This window comes from Lepidochelys kempii, chromosome 27 (assembly GCF_965140265.1).
Source record: "Lepidochelys kempii isolate rLepKem1 chromosome 27, rLepKem1.hap2, whole genome shotgun sequence".
Classification (NCBI taxonomy): Eukaryota; Metazoa; Chordata; order Testudines; family Cheloniidae; genus Lepidochelys; species Lepidochelys kempii.
The window spans coordinates 9,395,321-9,414,332 of NC_133282.1; the positions used below are offsets into that span (position 1 = coordinate 9,395,321).

The following is a 19,012-nucleotide window of genomic DNA, read 5'->3' on the forward strand; positions in this document are numbered from 1 at the left end:
TGTCCCTTCATGCTTCAACCACCATTCCAGAGGACATGTGTCCATGCTGATGATGGGTTCTGCTCGATAATGATCCAAAGCAGTGCGCACCGACGCATGTTCATTTTCATCATCTGAGTCCGATGCCACCAGCAGAAGGTTGATTTTCTTTTTTAGTGGTTCAGGATCTGTAGTTTCAGCATCAGAGTGTTGCTCTTTTAAGACTTTTGAAAGCATGCTCCACACCTCGTCCCTCTCAGATTTTGGAAGGTACTTCAGATTCTTAAACATTGGGTCGAGTGCTGTAGCTATCTTTAGAAATCTCACATTGGTGCTTTCTTTAAGTTTTGTCAAATCTGCAGTGAAAGTATTCTTAAAATGAACATCATCTGAGACTGCTATAACGTGAAATATATGGCAGAATGTGGGTAAAACAGAGCAGGAGACATACAATTCTCCCCCACGGAGTTCAGTCACCAATTTAATTAATGCATTATTTTTTTAATGAGCGTCATCACCATGGAAGCATGTCCTCTGGAATGGTGGCCTAAGCATGAAGGGGCATACAAATGTTTAGCATATCTGGCAAGTAAATACTTTGCAATTCCAGCTACAAAAGTGCCACGTGAATGCCTGTTCTCAGTTTCAGGTGACATTGTAAATTAGAAGCGGGCAGCATTATCTCCCATAAATGTAAAACAAACTTGTTTGTCTTAGCAGTTGGCTGAACAAGAAGTAGGACTGAGTGGACTTGTAGGCTCTAAAGTTTTATATTGTTTTGGGTTTTAATGCAGTTATGTAACAAAAAAATCTGCATTTGTAAGTTGCAGAGATTGCACTACAGTACTTGTATGAGGTGAATTTAAAAATATTATTTCTTTTGTTTGTCATTTTCCCAGAGCAAATATTTGTAATAAAAAAATATAAAGTGAACACTATATACTTTGTATTCTGTGTTGTAATTGAAATCAATATATTTGAAAACGTAGAAAAACATCTAAAACTATTTAATAAATTTCAATTGGCATTCTATTGTTTAACAGAGTGATTAAAACTGCAATTAACCGTGATTAATTTTTTTAATTTTAATTTTAATTTTTTGAATTAATTGTGTGAGTTAACTGCGATTAATCGACAGCCCTAAAAGGAAGTGTCACTCCCTCTTTTGCAGATAGGGGACTAAGGCACAGGGGGAATAAGTGACTTGCCTGAATTCACACAGGAAACCTGTGGCAGAGCCAGGAGCTGAACCCAGGTCACATGAGTCCCATAACCACAAGATCCTCCTGCCTTTCCTCTGGTTTCATGATTCTCTTACCATATTGTTTCATTGACCTGGGTAGAATCTTTGTGTTGGCATAAAAAAAAACAACCCTAGGCATTATGTCCCTTGGTTTCCAAAGAGCATAGTACATGAAGTTCGTACATCCCACCTGACGTAACTGGTGGTACTTTCCCTACATGCCCACAGCTTTCCACCAGGCCTATAGTTTCTTCAGTAGGGACGTAGATGGCAGTATTGACCTAGAAGGCTTGGAGACGACTGCAAAGAAGCTGGGGATTAGTTTAACCGAACAAGAGGCCTACGATGAGCTGTCATATGCTGATATGGATGGTGAGTGTACACAATCATCCCTGGTTTAGCCCACAGTGGTACATTCCAAGGGTCTGTGTTTGTGAGTGTGTGGTGTTGTGCTCCCTTGAAACTCCTGGCACTGGGGGAGAGCAGGGTGTGGTGCTAGACACTCTTCCTACATGTCACATGAAGCAGTCCCTGCCCTGGGGAGTTTGCAGTCTAAATAGGCAAGATAGAGGGTAAGAGGAAGGAAGGATTAGGTCGGCATTTGGTGATTTGCCAGAGGCAACCCAGCGAGTCTGTGACAAGCTGGGAACTTGCACCAGCTCTTCCGCGTGCCTTTAACTCATCATCTCCTGCACCTGGTTACAGAACGTGACTCCTGTAGGGAGTACAAAGAAAGCACATTAAGGCTACATCAAGGGTGAGATCTCAAAGCCTCGAAAACCAGGAGCTGAGAGAGTTAAAGGTGCCACAACATCCTGACCTCTGGGCCCTGGGCATTGGGATGAGGGGGTCCATCGCTTGCTGTCTGGCAGAGGTTTTTGCTAACTCCAGCTGGAGCAGTGGAGGGCCCGGTCTGTTACAAAGTGAGAGACCAACTCAGTGTGAAAGCAGGGCTCTTGCAGGGGAAATGGGCAAAGTGGTGGGCAGGTGGGGGCAGCTGTGCACAGGGCTAGCTCCAGGATGGGCAGGGAGTGCACGAGACTGACAACATGCTGATTCAAAGGGGTAGGGGCCAAGGGAGGATGGGACTATGCCCGCCTCTTCATTAGGCAGCTCTGTGAAGGGCACCATGTGAATGGGTGATGGGAGTTTGCCCTGCAGCTGTGGCTGCTCCCTCAAGAGGAATCCTGGCTGAGTCCACAAGAATTCTTCCTTGGGCTGCCCTGACATTAGCACACATCACTCACACACACACAAGGAGCCCAGACTAGAACCCCAGTCTTTCTGCTCCCAGAACTGCCCCTCTGCCAGCCAAGCTAAAGGACACCTCCCTCAGCAAGCATCCAAAGCAAGTCCCCTTGTGTCCTCTCTGTGACAACACAGACTCATACATACCCTCATACCCTCCTCAGCCCTTTCCAATGCAGCCAGTGGCTTAAAGCCACATTTGGGCCCAAAATGTATTGGCCCCTTTGGTTTCAAACTGGGATTCACTAAGTAAGGTTTTCTTCTCTTGTAGTCCTCCCCCCCCCACAGCCCTCCCCCTCCCATGCACACAGGTCAGAAGCAGGCCAGCCATACAGCTATCATTATGGGCCCTACCAAATTCACGGTCCATTTTGGTCAATTTCACGGTCATAGGATTTTAAAAATAGTAAATTTCATAATTTCAGCTATTTAAATCTGAAATTTCACAGTGTTGTAATTATAGGGATCCTGCCCCCAAAAGGGGTTGTGGGTGGGTGGGTTTCACAAGATTATTGTGGGGGGGGGGTTGCAGTACTGCTACACTTACCTCTGCGCTGCTGCTGGCTGCAGCGCTGCCCTCAGAGCCGGCCAGCTGCAGAGCGGCGGCTGCTGGCCGGGAGCCCAGCTCTGAAGGCAGATCCGCTGCCAGCAGCAGTGCAGAAGTCAGATTTCATGGGGGGGAGACCGGATTTCATGGTCCGCGACATGTTTTTCATGGTTGTAAATTTGGTAGGGACCTAGCTATCACTCTCTGACACAGGCTCTCTTGAGCAGCATGGCCTCAGAACTTAGACAGACCCATGCTGATGACAACCAACCGAGTGAGGGAGGTATTATTATGCACTTGTCTAGCGTGGATCTTAGCAACAGAGCCCCTTCTCCACCAGCACTCAGGGGAAGGTGGTTGTAGCCAACCTGGCCTGGAGTAGGCCCATCACTACCCTGTCCCTGGGGTGAAAGGTGCTTGATCAGTGGGAAATGCTGTTTACCTTGCAGGAAATGGGAAGGTGAACTTCTCTGATTTTCTGACCATTATCAGCGACAACAAGCGCTTCATCCAGGCTATAGGTGAGTGCGGTGAACCGGGCCCAGCCAATGGGATTGGCCACGGTCCCCCCGGCGATGTTAGTGTGTGGCCAGAAAATCCCACTTGCATAGAGGCATTGGTGTTTCCTGAACCTTGGGGCAATTGGGAGTTCACGTGATGTGGACTCGGACATCAGCATCTGGGGTCCCACAAAGAACGAGCTCGCGCACAGCAGGCCCCCATTCGAAACAGCTGTACAAAGCCTTGACCATCCAGCTCAGGGGAGGAGGCAGCTGCTGAGCTCCATGCTGAGGGGCCTGTGGGCACAGAGAAGGGTGCAGGCACTGGCAGAACTCCCCAAGGTAGCCTGGCTCATGAGGAGGAATCACCAGGAAAGGGGAGTGATGACGGGGAGCCCAGGGACCCTGGGGCCTATAAGCAGGGTTCAGATAGCCAGGCTGTGCTCCACATACTCAATCTGAGTCTCTCTGGCTGGAATACCAGGACCAAATCTGCCTCTTCCAAAGCGTAGGGGAGCAGCATTGTCTGGAGATACTGTGCTTCCTTGGGCGATGGGAGAGGGCCGTGAGAAGTACCCCTTGCTAGCACTTGCCCCAGTGCACCAGGCAGGAGACATGCTCCCACACACGCATACACCATACTTGCTCAGACAAAATGTTGTTGGAGGTTCCTGGTGCTGACTGGGGTCTCTGAGGAAGATGGGTTGGTGGGGTGGGCGCTCTGATTGACATGCATCTCCTCCCCAGCCCCCGAGAAAGGCAGCATGGAGGACCTTGATTCCGTCGACGCCTCAGGAATCCTGTTCTTTGAGGTCCTGTCAAAGCTGGTGGAAATGTCGGCTCTGCCAAGGAAGGCCATGCTTGAAATAGTCAGGTGAGTGCTAAAAGCTCTAGCAAGGTCTCCAAAGAGGGGAAAGGAGATCTCCATTTCATAGGCTCGGCAGACTCAAACAGCAGGCCCAGGGCCAGACTTACAAAAGTATTTAGGCACCTAAAAATGCAGCTAGGCACCTAATGGGGTTAACAAAAGCACCTAGGTGAGTTAGGTCCCTAACTTGATTGGAAGTCAATGGGAATTAGGCCTCTAACTCACTTAGGCACCTAGTGGAATTTACAGTAGTGGTTATCTGCATCTTTCCGTACCTAAATACCTTTGTAAATCTGGCCCCAGTTCTTTAGGCACATAAGTGAGCAGTGTACCTGTGTAGGCCAGGGCAGCCATATAAATGAGGACAAAACAGGGCCCTGTAGATATATTTCATACCTCCCCCCCGCTGCCCCCTGGAGAACAAAAACACACCTGTTCTATCTGCCATATGGCACACACCAAAAAGCATATCCCTCTTCTCTACGTAGCCCTTATGACCTTACCTCCAGAACAGTGCCTAAGCCTCCCAGTCTGGCTGCTTGCATCAAGCTGGAGCGTTGTCTGCCGGATTCTCCTTGGCAAGCTACACCTTTCCAGGGTATGAAAGATGAGGATGGCTGCAGGCTGTGTGAAGGAAAGCTGTGGGTAGCGGGGGCCGACCTCCAGGCTAAATCAGGATCGGCAACCTATCTTTAAAGGTGACCTGCAAAGAAAAAGAGGTGCTGTGGTTTGCTTCCTTATGATGGGTAGAGAAGGCCTAGAAAGGATTTTTTCACCCTTTAGGAGTACGGTTTTCAAGTCTTGCCTGTGCGGGTCTGGTTGGAGGACTTGGAGGTATGATCTCAGAGCTTTCTCTGCCCTTATTAGCAGGGCGGGGAGCTGAATCCTTAAGACAGAGAGCCCTTCTCCCAAGTGTTTTAAGATGCTTTGGAAAAACAAGGGCGCTAGACTCGGTTACTCGTCCTCTCAATGAACCGTCTCTTCCGCCATGAGCAGTCTTAACAGAAATCAGCAGGGTACAGTGCTATTCAGCCTGCACCAGGGTATCCCAATGGGATCCAAAGAGCGTTAATCTATCTGAGTAGAAATCCCTTCCTTCTCATGGTGAATCAGGATTCTGTTTCTAGATATTGCAGGTACCATAATCCGACCAGTTCTCCAGCTGTCCACAGAGTCTCCAAGGAGACGTAAGAGCTGAATTTATGCTAAAGTTAAAAAAAATTAAAAATAGGAAAAAAAAAGTTTCAAATCCTCCCCAGCCTCCTCTATGCAACATAAAGCAGGAAAAGGACACAAGCTCCATTCCCCTTTGCTAGCCCCCTTTAAAGAAGGCGAAAAGGGCTGTTCACTGGTTATAGCTGTCCTGTGTGCAGAGTGTTTGGTGACACTGCGCCATCTTTTGTCTTCTAGTTACTACCGGCAGAAGTTCCTGGCGTCCACTGGCAAGCGGGCCTGGATAGATGCTGGCAACTTAATGGATCATGGGAAGGGACTCCACACGCTCAAAAAAGCCCCGACTCCTCAGAGAGGCAAAGTCACTCCTATGTCTGCCTTTGCAGGTGCTGCCCGCATCTCAGTGATGAATGACAAAGAGCTGGAAGCCTATGTGGAAACCCTCAGGGGTAAGGACTGCACGTGGCTCAGCCACTTGTGTTTGTGTGTCTGAGTGGCACCTCCACTGAAATTCCCAAAGAGGCAGAAGGCCCATTTGGGCGTCACTGCTATTCACTGCAGCATCCTAAGTCCCCTCTCCCTACTGGACTTTTGGGCTTTGGATCAGGGCCTAGGTTAGCAAACATTTTTTTGCTACCTGCACCCACGCAAAATAGACACTGCTTGGACTCCTCTGGGGACTGCACAAAGACATGAGTGACAGGAGGAAGCATAATCTTGTAGTGAAAGTGCAGGACTCCTGGGTTCTCTTCCCAGCTGTGCCACAGACTCATTGGGTGATCTTGGGCAAATCACTTCAGATTTATAGAAGTGGCCACTGATTTGGGATGCCTCCAAGCCAGGACTAGAACCCAGATTTGCCAGTTCCAGATCACTTATTCGATGAGAAATCAAATGGGGGGGGGAACTCTTCCAGGCTCCACCTACAAAATAAGCTCCACCCCTGTGAATCACCAGACTGACACCTTTCAAATGATCAAAATACGATCATCTGTTCTCTGAGCTGCACAGGGCACCTTGAACGTAGTTCCCCCTTCAGTGGGGCTTGAGTATGCCTCTGCGCTCTTTAGATTTGCTTCTTTCTTGATTGATTAAAAAAAAAAATAGTCTCTCCCAGATGCCACCCATTGATGGCACCAAAATGGGAAGTCACTCACAATAAATTGTGTAGATCTCCTTTCTTACATGAGGAATGAAATCGTTGACACATGCATTATCAGAATGGTCACCATGTAGAATAAACATAAAATGGGAGAATTAAAGTTAGCTTAAGTTTGGTTAAAGAAATAGGGGTTGTAAAGAAAGGTCTTGAAAGTAAAGAGTTATAAGGCCCGTAGGAATGAAGTAGGGAGGCCGTCTGGTTCAAAGGATAACTAATGAGATAAGGGGAAGTCTCTAAAAAGGCTTCTGACCAGTACGGGTGACTGGTTTTAATAAGACAAAGAGAATCTGTTTCAAAAAGAGCCAACATGGCCCTTCTCACCGCACACACCAGTGTTATCTCAAAAAACAGGGCCTATGTTAACCCAGATACAAAGGAAAACCTGTGTGTCAGCAAGAAGGAGGGGAAGAGATAAGGAGGAAAGGCCTTGGGGAGAAAGGAGGTTGTAATCTTGTCTGGATTAAGACTGGAAATAAGGGTGAACTGTCTCCAGTTGGCTTTTACCTGAAGTCAGTAATTGGCAATGACATCACTCGTTTGTTAAAGGGTACAAAAAAGTAAACTCTTCAAGGGTTCGTTGCTAATACTACCTGCCCACATCGGAGCGAACCAATATGCATCTAAGCACCCTTGGGTGTTTAGCCCATTTGTAAGTATCTTGATCAAATGCTTATAAATGTTTTGTTACTGTTTGGATGTAGTAAATTGCTTATTATTCAGGCTTTGTAGGCATGTTTAGAGCAGTTGTATAAATACCTTTCAGCCTCTGGATTTAATAAAGGAATTCATGATAATATCCTGCGTAAACAATAATTCCAACACACCACTTAGCCCAAAGGAACCTTAAATAACTGCTTAGTTCTTCTTGGTGGCTGCTCAGTGTATAATAGCTCATGGGCTACCAAGGAGTCCATCTCCAGTTCTTAGGACCTATGGCTAAGACTTTCAGAGGTGGCCTCTAATTTGGATGTCTCCATTTATGGTTTCCCAACTTTAGATGCTTGTGGGTTGATTATTCAGAGGTCCTGAGCACCCACAACTCTTTGCCTACAGCTGGAATAGTGGGGGCTCAACATTTCTGAAAATTAGGTACTAGATCTGTAAAGTTGGGCACCCAAAATCAGAGGCTACTGGCTCATATTTTCAATGTGTTTTACGGAAAGTAAGGTACAAAAAAAGGAGAAAAAGTGAATAGGGGAGATCTCAGAATGTGTGTAGTCCTGCCTTGGTTGGATTGGTCATAGAATGGGAAGAGCCAAAGGCTAGAAAACAGATGGTGGGTACTGTGTCCAATAAGTGATATCCGTTGTTTTCTTTGCCCCTTTGCTAGCAAGCACTGTCCCCTCCGACAGTCCTTATGCTCAGGTACCCATCTTCCCATTGCTTCCCAACCGGGATGGAATGACAGTACCGAAGCCAAAAAAAGACTTACAGAAGCTGGAGATGCAGAGAAGGAAAGAGCCTATATCATCGTTTGAAAACCACTTTTTCCGTAAAAGAAACTGGCTGCGCGAGGTAAGATAAGGAAGCAGTTAATCTATGTAATAACAGATGACGCACAAGGGCAAGTCAAGTCTGAGTTGTTGTGCTGTAGACTCTTCCCCATTGAAATGTGTGGGGTTAGCACACATCCTTTCAACACTTACATTCCCTTGGACTAAGTGGGTCAAATTCAATGATGTCAATGGGGCATGACTCTGCGTAAGCCTGGAGTTGTCTAAGGTGATGTAATATACACATTGAGGGTGACGGAAGGAAGTGTAAATTACACAAACTTAACTTCCTTTTAGACCTTTTTAGAGTCATCACTGAATACGGCCAACAGAAAATTGTTCCCAGAAATGTTCTTGAAATTAATCTATGAGTACTGTGTAGTTTACCCTGCAGTTGGTGCAGCTGGCATACTGTGGCTATATATATGTTCGAGATTAGATAAAGTGGGGAATTCTGGTGGTTTGTAAATCTGGCATTGTATATCTGGCACCAGAGATATAATGGATAGAATAGCTCTCCCCTTTGCAGCCCAGAAAGCCTGATACCTCTGGGTGACTATTCCAGGTAAGACAGGATACACTTTTACAGGGAAGCAAATACCCTTGATTTCTCTTAAACATATTAGGCTGGCTGAAAAGGGTGTGGGTTCGATTCCTGTCCTAAAAGATTTGAGGCAGGAGAGTCTGTCTGAATTCCCCCATGTTCCCATCTGCCACAGATATAAAGAATATATGATAACATGATAACCTGATGGGTTGTCTTGATGGGATGATTAAAGGAATGAACCCTGCCACGAATGCAGAAGAGAACAGCCGGCTGTCCGTCCCACAAAACAGCCTTGGTTTCTCACTTCCCAATCTCAAGATATGATCAAGTGACCCAGACCACACAAGACACTTACTGAGGATGTCTACTTTCTCTGTTATCCTCTGCAACACACACCCTGAGACATGTGGACAGCTGATGGGAAATCATGGCTGTGCATGACAACACTGAAAGATCTTTTCCAAGCAGCAGGCTGTGCTCCCTCCTCTTGGGGACAGTACTGGAGCATAGCAGTACTGGAAGTAGATAGGGCCAAACCCTGCTCTTGTATATTGCAGTGTAAATCTAGACTAGTAACCCCATTGACGTCAATGGATTTAGTCTGGATTTATACCAGTGTAACTGAGAGGAGAATTTTGCCTTGTACATATGCTCTGGTACCCTTGCATTGCTGAGCTAGAGCTAATCAGATCTCATACTTCAGCCTGGCTGCTGCAGGAAGGGATTTCCCCAAATGTGATACACTAAACAATTGGCCAGGTGCAGTAGAGAGGGTTTTGTTGTCCCTGAAAGCAGTAGGTCACAGCCACTGCCTGAAGCAAGAGGCCTGTCTTGATGGACCATTGGTAAAGCCTCTCTTTCTGTCTTTTTCAATCAGGGAACTGCGTTCAAACTTCCTGCTTCCTTCAGAGACCGGAAAAATGCCCTTAGTCTCAGCCCTCACTTGATGGAGAGGCAACACCGTTTGACTATAGAAGACCTGCGTGAGATACGACTAGATGTGAGTATGAAGTCTACCACCCCTTCCAAAGAATTCCTCCCTCCTTTGTCTCTGGTATTTTAGGAGATAACCAGTTTTACACTCCATCAGATCCTCGCCAATCAAACACAAGGCATTAGGAAGGGCCTATGGGGTCCCTTTCATCACCAGGGCACTAGTTTGGATGCCGACTGGGTTGCTAGCGATGAAAAGATGGCTATTTTGTGGCCTTTATAAAAAGAGTTCAGTGCTGGTGAAGTGGGGCCACATCACATGAACCAGCATCCATCCCAGCTGGCCTCATTGTTCTCCTTTTCGGAGGTCAAAGGAGATGGCTGTGGCCACCTAATACTACCCTTTCACCTAGCAGCCATCCCGTCAAGGTAGGGCTGAGACACGAGTGAGGGGCAGCATACGGATGTTTGCATTGCCATACTGCCCAAGCTATAGAGAAAGGACTTCAGCTCCCAGTGCCGTCAATCTGACTCCTTCCAGACAGAGAATAAGCAATGTCTCTCTGGAGTTTTGCTTGTTGAAATATAAAGCTGCTTAGTATATGGAACAAATTCAGACCTGATGTAAGCAAATCCTCTGCCACTGAAATTGCTGGACATGCGAGGTGCTCAGCATCTCTGAAAATCAGACCACTTTTATAGGGACTTAATTTTAAGTACTCAGATTGGAAACTCTGGCCCTGAGGTCCTCACTGCTCTGCATGGACATTAAAGATTCCATCTGCTATTTTCTGTAACAGTTAGAGGAGCTGACTCAGTCTATTTGACTTCCCTCCCCTCAAATTGTTCGCAACTTATCAGACTGATTGCTGCCCTCTACCCGCAAAGGTGGCTGCATTTCAGTGGTGCTTTGAAGCCCTTTGAGACAAAAGGTGCTACAGAAATGAATGATTGTCAGTAACTCAGATAGTACAAATTACTGGGTTGCTGGTTCTCCATACCCCTGTTCCACCCTGATTGTCTCCTGGCAACAATTCCTCCTCTCCCAGAGGCATATGCAAGAGTTAGGAGCAGCAAGTACAACTACATTTGGATATTACCACTTAGATACAGAAGCAAGGGGATGGGGACCTTAGAAATATTGTAAGAACTGGGGTATATGCACAACCCTTTATAATACAGTGACTGTAGTTACACTGAAGTTCCAGTGTAGTTACAAGGTGTAACCCATACAATTAACTTTCTGGTGAAAGGATTTTAACTAAGGATCTGTATTACTTCTTAGTAATTTCAAAGAATTGCATGAAGTGTGAAACCAAAGGGATAATAATAAATAAGTCAGTTAATCTTTCAGTTACATAAATTGGTGATATTTACTGGCATCTAATTGCCGTCAGTGCTTGATAAAGGGCATCCAGGATCTTTTTTTGACAACCTCACACTTCCCATCTGTGAGACTTCTGCAGTAGCCGGTTTCCATTTGGGTAAAGATCTGGCTCCATGCTATTCTGCAGCCTATTTCAACCTCCATCTCTTCTCCATAGGTGAAGAGGGTAACTGAAATGTACAAGCAGGGGATGGCACTCAAGGAGAGGAACAGGATGCTAAGACTGTGGCGGAGGTTGCATGGTGGCCAGATTGGGCTGGAGTCAGGGAACCACAGTTTCTACCACACTTTCTCCACCTACTCCTGGTCGTGGAACACTCACCAGGAGCTGGTGACACCTAACGAACTTCAGCTCTACGATAACAAACTGTACCGCAGAGAACATTCCTCAGCCTGCTCTGATGACAGCGAAGTAAAGGGTGGGATAAGGAAAGGAAAAGAAAGGAAATGAGAAGAAAGAGCCATGCTGCTCCATTTTCTTAATATCACTGTTGACTACTATCATCCTCCCCACCCCATTCTTTTCCCCTATAACAGTCTCAGGCTCTTACATAGGTCAGACTGTCCGAGGTTAGGAAAGAGAACCGTTTCCCCTTTGCATACTGGCTAATACAATGAGAATTAAAAGAGAAACATGTTTTTCTTCTATCGGTCTCAGCTCTTTCTCTGTAACAATCACTGAATTCAGGAATATCACTATAGGGGTTACACAAGAGGATAGATTTGGGGGTAGGGTGTCAAGATTCCTCTATTCTATTCCTAGCTCTGCCACTGACTTTCTGTTCCTTGGTTTTCCCATCTCTGAAGTGGGGCTCACACCTACCTCAGAGGGAGGGAAGCTGTAGGGGATTCAATGACTGATGACCAGGGCTGTCAATTAATCGTGATTAACTCAAAAAATTAACTGCAATTTAAAAAAATTAATTGCAATCAATTTCACTGTTAATAGAATACCAATTGAAATTTATTAAATAGTTTTTCTACATTTTTGAATATATCAATTTCAATTACAACGCAGAATAAAGCATACAGTGCTCACTTTCTATTATTTTTATTACTAATATTTGCAGTGTAAAAATGATAAACAAAAGAAACAGTATTTTTCAGTTCACCTCCAAGTACTCGCAAAAAGAAAAGGAGTACTTGTGGCACCTTAGAGACTAACCAGTTTATTTGAGCATGAGCTTTCGTGAGCTACAGCTAGCTCACGAAAGCTCGTGCTCAAATAAACTGGTTAGTCTCTAAGGTGCCACAAGTCCTCCTTTTCTTTTTGCGAATACAGACTAACACGGCTGCTACTCTGAAACCTCCAAGTACTGTAGTGCAATCTCTTTATCATGAAAGTGAAACTTACAAATGTAGATTTTTTTGTTACATAACACGGACTCAAAAACAAAACAATGTAAAACGTTAGCGCGTACAAGTCCACTCAGTCCTACTTCTTGTTCAGCCAATCGCTCAGACAAAGAAGTTTGGTTACAGCTGCAGGAGACAATGCTGCTTGCTTCTTGTTTACAATGGCCCCTGACAGCGAGCACAGGCATTTGCATGACACTGTTGTAGCCAAGGTTGCAAGCTGTTTACGTTCCAGATGCACTGAAGATTCACATGTCCCTTCATGCTTCAGCCACCCTTCCAGAGGACACGTGTGTCCAGGCTGATGGTGCTCGTTAAAAAACAAAGCGTTAATTAAATGTGTGCCTGCCCGCCTGGGGGAGAACGGTATGTCGCCTGCTCTGTCAGTGCAGCTGTCACATGGGGGGAAAAGGAGCAGCCGGGCCCCTGCTCCCTGAAACCAAAGGCTGTGCGACGCGGGCTGGGTGACCCCACTGCTCTGGGTGGGACGGGCCCCTAGCACCCCTTGCCCCACGTGGGACACATGACACGGGTGGGCGGCGACCTCACTGCTCGCGGGGCTGAGCCCCCGCCCGGGGCCCGGCACGTGCGCGCGCAGGCGGCGGGCGGGAACTGGCGCGAGGGCGGGCGGGGCCCGCTGTTCCCGCCCTTCCCAGGCCGCCTGCTGGCCAAGGTAGTTCTCTCTCCGGTCGGACGGCGCGGGTCAGGCGGCGGGTTCCGGTTCCGGGTCGCGGAGCCTGTCATGGCGGCGCCCAGCGGGCCGGAGGAAGAGGCGGCGGCGGCGGCCCCTGGGAGGAGGCAGCCGTTCGGGAGCCGCTTTCTGACCGACCCGAGCCGGCTCTTCCAGCACAACGCCTGGTGAGGGGACCCCCGCCGCCCCGAGAGCCGCCCTCGGGGTGGGCCGAGCCGAGACAGCCGCCCTGGGGGGAAAGACCCCCCCTTTCTGCGAGCAGCTTCCCCCTGCCCGGGGGGCACCCACCCCCCACCACGCGCAGCCCGACCCCCAGCCCCGGGGGGCGCAGACACCCTCCTGCCGGCAGCGCCCCCCCAGCCCCGAGGGGTACTGATCCCCCCCGTCTGTGCACTTGCGCAGACTCCCCCAGCCCTTGGGGGTCACTGACATCCCCTGCACACAGCACCCCCCAGCCCTGGAGACACCAAACGACCCCCAGTCCAGAGAGACAATGATCCACTCCTCTGTGCGCTCACACAGCCTCCCCCCACGCACAACCTCCCCCGGCCCAGTGGGCACTGACACCCCCCACGTGCAGCCCGACCCCCAGCCCCGAGGGGTACCGATCCCCCCTCTGTGCACTTGCGCAGACTCCCCCAGCCTGGGGGGCACCGACCCCTCACCACACGCAACCAGATCTCCAGCCCCAGGGGCACTGACAACCCCCAGCCCTGAGGGGCAATGATCCACTCCTCTGTGTACTCACGCAGCCCCGGGGGGGCGGCACAAACACCCCCCCACACACACGCAACCTCCCCCAGCCTGGTGGGCACTGACACCCCCCATGCGCAGCCTGACCCCTCCCCCCAGCCTCGAGGGGCATCCTGCGAAACTGGGAGAACTGCCCCCCTTTCCACGTGCGCACAGTTCTCCCCCCTCGGCCCCAGGGGAACCAAGCCCCCACCCGCCTTTCCGTGCAGACCATCCTGCCCCAGGGGAACCAAGCACCCCTGATGGGAACTGTTCCTTCTCTCCAACTGCACAACCCGTCTCCCTCCTCACTTGATGGTAGGGTGACCAGATGTCCTGATTTTATAGGGATAGTCCTGATTTTGGGGTCTTTTTCTTATATAAGCGCCTATTACCCTCGACCCCCGTCCCAATTTTTTTACATTTGCTGTCTGATTACCCTACTTGGTGATCCAGTTTTGGATTATGTGACTCAAAAGCGCTTCATAAATGTAAATCCTCAATTTCCTGTTTCCAGAAATGAGGCATTCTTAGGGATCTACTGTTCTGTTTCTTTAAGTCTTTTGTCTCTATCAAATAGTATTGAAAGAATAACCCATTTTAGGTCCTGAATAATTCTGCTAGGCCCCTACATTTCTTTGTCCTGTCTCCTTTGCATCATCTTGCTTCGCTCTTTTTAAATTATCACTTACTTTAATGCCTGCGCAGCTGTGTATGCACATTGAAACTGTCAACATGTTTTTAACATCTGAAAGTTTCCCTGTATCCAGTGCTATCTCTAGGGTATTCATGCATATTGTTCAATATTAAATCTGTGTATGAATTAAAGCAATTTAGTACATGACAGGAGTATTGTCTGCTTTGTCAATAAAGGGTGCCTATTTGTATCAAATGTGATAGTGATTTTGTGGTGTGGATTTGTGTCCATTGAAACTGGATGGGCATCCAAAACCATTCACATACACCTCTGAACAGCCATCACATGTTATGTGATCAGCTTTAGATCACTACCTAACTGGCCCAGAGTTGAATTGGAGACCTACAGATGAAAATCCTATTATTACCAGTTCAGTGAGCCGTCTAATTCCCTCCCTTTGTTTGCTTATTAAGAGTGGTTTTGGTTCTTAATTTACCAGATATTGAAATGCTGTTGCACTGCCAGCAGCTCCCCTCTCCCCCGCCATCTTAACCTTCCTAGCTAAAGCGGCAAAGAGTCCTGTGGCAATAATGTCTGTTAGTCTATAAGGTGCCACAAGACTCTTTGCCGCTTTTACAGATCCAGACTAACACGGCTACTCTTCTGATACCTTCCTAGCTAAGTAGCTTATTTTATTTTTCCTAACAGGGATAATGTAGAATGGTCTGAAGAGCAGGAAGCCAGTGCAAGGAACAAAGTTCAAGAGAACAGCAGGCAGCTTGTTCCACAAGACAAACAAGGTACTTCTAGATGTCACTCTATTTCTTACAAATCTTGACGTATCAATACAATAGCTGACTATTCTAGCCAAAAACAAAGATTCATCTTCATTTATTCCCCCCCAAAATTTTTCAAAACTGCTGATTTTAAAGACTCAGGGTCTGTTTAGTATGTGCCACTAGATGCCTTTAGAACTTTTCCCATAACTCATCCCATTAGACTTTAATGATAGGTTTCAGAGTAGCAGCCGTGTTAGTCTGTATCTGCAAAAAGAACAGGAGTACTTGTGGCACCTTAGAGACTAACAAATTTATTAGAGCATAAGCTTTTGTGGGCTATAGCCCACTTCATCGGATGCATAGAAAGGAACCTATAGTAAGAAGATATATACATACAGATAAGTTGGAAGTTGCTATACAAACTGTGAGAGGCTAATTAGTTAAGATGAGCTATTATCAGCAGGAGAAAAAAGCTTTTGTAGTGATAATCAAGATGGCCCATTTAGACGGTTGACAAGAAGATGTGACTTTAAGTGATCTTGGCTGGGAGGATCACTTTGGCCTTGAACTCCCTTGTTGATGTTTTATGTATTAATAGGAAATGCCATAGATCATATAAACAAACTTCTCCACTGGGAGAAGGGCAAGGGGCTGATTCTGTTCTAGACTTCTGTTCTGATTCTGTTCTGCCTTCATGGCTGTCTATCTGTCTAGCAGCTTAATGACTTCTAACATTTAATCTTCAAGTTCCTTGCATCATGATATGTTGCTTGTGAAATAAACTCAGTTTTTCTCCTGTTAAGCTATAGGCAGTATTAGAGGTACCCATATTTATCTGCATTAAGTTAATGGTAATAGTTGAAACAGAGACTAAGAAAAATGTTAGTTTATCCAAGATCATGCATTGAATGATTGGCATCAAATCATAGGATTGGAAGGGATCTCATGAGGTCTTCTAGTCCAGTCCCCTGCACTCAAGGCAGGACCAAGCACTATCTAGACTAGGGGTGGGCAAACTTTTTGGACCGAGGGCCACATCGCGGTTGTGAAACTGTACAGAGGGCCGGGTAGGGAAGGTTGTGCCTCCCCAAACAGCCTGGCCCCTCCTCCTATCCGCCACCTCCCACTTCCCACCCCCTGACTGCCCCCCTCAGAACCCCGAACCCATCCAACCCCTCTGCTCCTTGTCCCCTGACTGCCCCAACCCCTATCCACATCCCTGCCCTCTGACAGGCCCCCCAGGACTCCACTCCCAACCCTCCCTGTTCCCCGTCCCCTGACCGCCCCCCACCTCCACCCCATCCAACCACTCCCTGGGACCTCTGCCCACTTGGGCCAGAGCAGTGGTGGTGTGGCTGTGGGGGAGAGGGAACAGCAGGGGAGGGGCCGGGGACTAGCCTCCCCAGCCAGGAGCTCAAGGACCGGGCAGGACGGTCCTGCGGGCCGGATGTGGCCTGCGGGCCGTAGTTTGCCCACCTCTGATCTAGACCATCCCTAACAGGTGTCTGTCCAACCTACTCTTAAAAATCTCTAATGACAGAGATTCCACAGCCTCCCTAGGCAATTTATTCCAGTGCTTAATTACCCTGTTAGGACATTTTTCCTAATGTCCCATCTAAACTGCACTTATTTCAATTTAAGCCCATTGCCTCTTGTCCTATCCTCAAAGATTAACAAGAACAATTTTTCTCCCTTCTCCTTGTAAGAATCTTTTACATACTTGAAGACTGTTATGTCCCCCCTCAGTCTTCTCTTCTCCAGCCTAAACAAACCCGGTTTATTCAATCTTCCCTCATAGATCATGCTTTGTAGACCTTTAATCATTTTTGTTGCTCTTCTCTGGACTTTCTCCAAATCTTTCCTGAAATGTGGCACCCCGAACTGGACACAATAGTCTAGTTGAGGCCTAATCAGTGTGGTACTAAAGTTCCAAGCTGGTTCTTTCAAATTCCCTTCACTTGCTCAGACCTTGGTGCAGGAGATATTGGCGTATCCATCACTTAAACTCACAGTAGTTATAAAATCTGAATCAAGCTGGAGAAGCATAGCTCTGCAGCTAATGTTTTGGTTAAAGCTGCTCTAAAGTTCACCCAGCACCTTTCCTTTCCTACTCCTCTCCTTTCCTCTCCTACTCCTACTCTCTGCTGTCCTCTGCTATATCTTTCTCTCAAGAGCAAGACTAGGGATTTGGTTGATGTTACTTGTTATATCCCACCTCACACTTGGATGTAGCTAAATAGGAATAGTCTATGTTGGTATTTCTACAGAAGGCTGCTCCTGGGTATCGAGCTGGACTTTCTTCTTTAATTAAAATTAAAGGAGCATGAGTCTATTACATCTGTAAGGCAAAAATGCGATTTCGGATGGGGCTATTCAGGCCCTTTCCATGTAGCATTCCATTGTGTTCACAGTAGCAGGCTTTTTACTATGGCTAAGATTGACCCTCCTAAACGCTTGGGTCTAGATTCTCAAAAGTGCTCAGTACCCAGCAGCAGCAATTGTGATATCCAACATGCTGAGTTCATTTGAAAATCAGGCCATTAGAGAATACGAGAAAACTATCCACTAGCTTTGCTTACTCCTAGAGTAGAGGAGAGATGGTAACTCTGGCACCTCTGTGGGACTTAATATACTGCTATAATTCAGTGTATGGTACTCCGTAGTGGTATTCTAGACAGAATGGAATCCCTGCTGAAGCTCTTGTGATCTAAAGCATGGGTAGCTACACTACAGAGCAGTACAATGCAAAGCTGGATATTAGTCGTTACAGCTGCAGTATCTTGTCGAAGGTGGGCCTTCAGAATTTATTTTGAAGGAGAGGGGAGGGTGTCTGGGAAAGGGTATTAACTAGCTGGGGCATGGAAAAAGCAGTGTGACTTCCACTCTTTCCCTTTGGAGACAATAATTCATTGTGTCCATGGAGTCTCTGATTCTCTCCTCATCTTCTGTGGCCATTAATTTTTGTTTGGGGACACATTTCATCCAGGCGATTCCTATCGTGTGAAAGGGTGAGTATGGGCTGGACTTTGGGGGTTGTCCTCACAAGGAAGAGCAGAGAGATCAGGACTTCCAACCAAGGAAAGAGATCTGCAGGAATCCAGCTCACACATGGACGTCGTCTCATACTAGAGTTCTGACTAAAGGGAATATTTTTAATATTCCTGATCTTGAAGCAGGAATTATGGGTGAAGTTCATTGGGCCATGCTGGGAAAACGTCAAATTAGATGATTATAATGGATCTTTCTGGACGTAAAATCTATTTTGTGAGTGATACTTATCAGCTGGTCCTTGATTTCTTGTTCTTACGCTTCTACTAATAGTCTGCACTGATATGAGGTCTTTGTTGTTTTACAAACAGTAAGTGCCACAACATCTCTGAGGTAGGTAAGGCTTTATACAGGACTGCTAGAAGGACCACCACACCTCTGGGATAGAAAATAACCTCTGTCCAGTAATGCACAGCACTACTGCGTTATTCTTCAGGACAGGAAATGCATAGTATCTCATGCAGTGGCTATCACGGGAGGCATTTAGGTGAGAGGTTCTCAACCAGGCGTACAAGTACCCCTTGGGGTATTCAGACGTCTTCTAGGGGTTACACCAACTCATCTATATATTTGCCTAGTTTTACAACAGGCTACACAAAAAGCACCAGCGAAGTCAGTACAGACTAAAATTTCGTACAGACAGTGACTCATTTATATGGCTCTATATACTATATACTGAAATGTAAGTA

The 19,012-nt window shown here is 47.1% G+C and overlaps 2 protein-coding genes across 6 annotated transcripts in view; both read left to right on the forward strand.

Moving 5' to 3' along the window:
- The first annotated feature begins 1,440 nt into the window (after nucleotides 1-1,440).
- On the forward strand, nucleotides 1,441-11,691 carry EFCAB3 (EF-hand calcium binding domain 3). The gene is made up of 7 exons (XM_073325510.1): nucleotides 1,441-1,594; nucleotides 3,467-3,538; nucleotides 4,265-4,391; nucleotides 5,796-6,007; nucleotides 8,051-8,235; nucleotides 9,638-9,760; nucleotides 11,238-11,691. Exons 1-7 carry the CDS (start codon nucleotides 1,441-1,443, stop codon nucleotides 11,529-11,531), a joined length of 1,167 nt encoding a protein of 388 aa, XP_073181611.1. The 3' UTR covers nucleotides 11,532-11,691.
- Nucleotides 11,692-13,137: 1,446 nt separating this feature from the next.
- METTL2A (methyltransferase 2A, tRNA N3-cytidine) overlaps nucleotides 13,138-19,012 on the forward strand; it is a 30,185-nt gene continuing 24,310 nt past the window's right edge. For all 5 annotated transcript variants that reach the window (XM_073326034.1, XM_073326036.1, XM_073326032.1 and 2 more), the window contains exons 1-2: nucleotides 13,138-13,294; nucleotides 15,205-15,296. In XM_073326034.1, coding sequence (XP_073182135.1) covers nucleotides 13,179-13,294; nucleotides 15,205-15,296 — 208 coding nt within the window. In that variant the 5' untranslated portion in view covers nucleotides 13,138-13,178. The remainder of the gene's footprint in view (nucleotides 13,295-15,204; nucleotides 15,297-19,012) is intronic.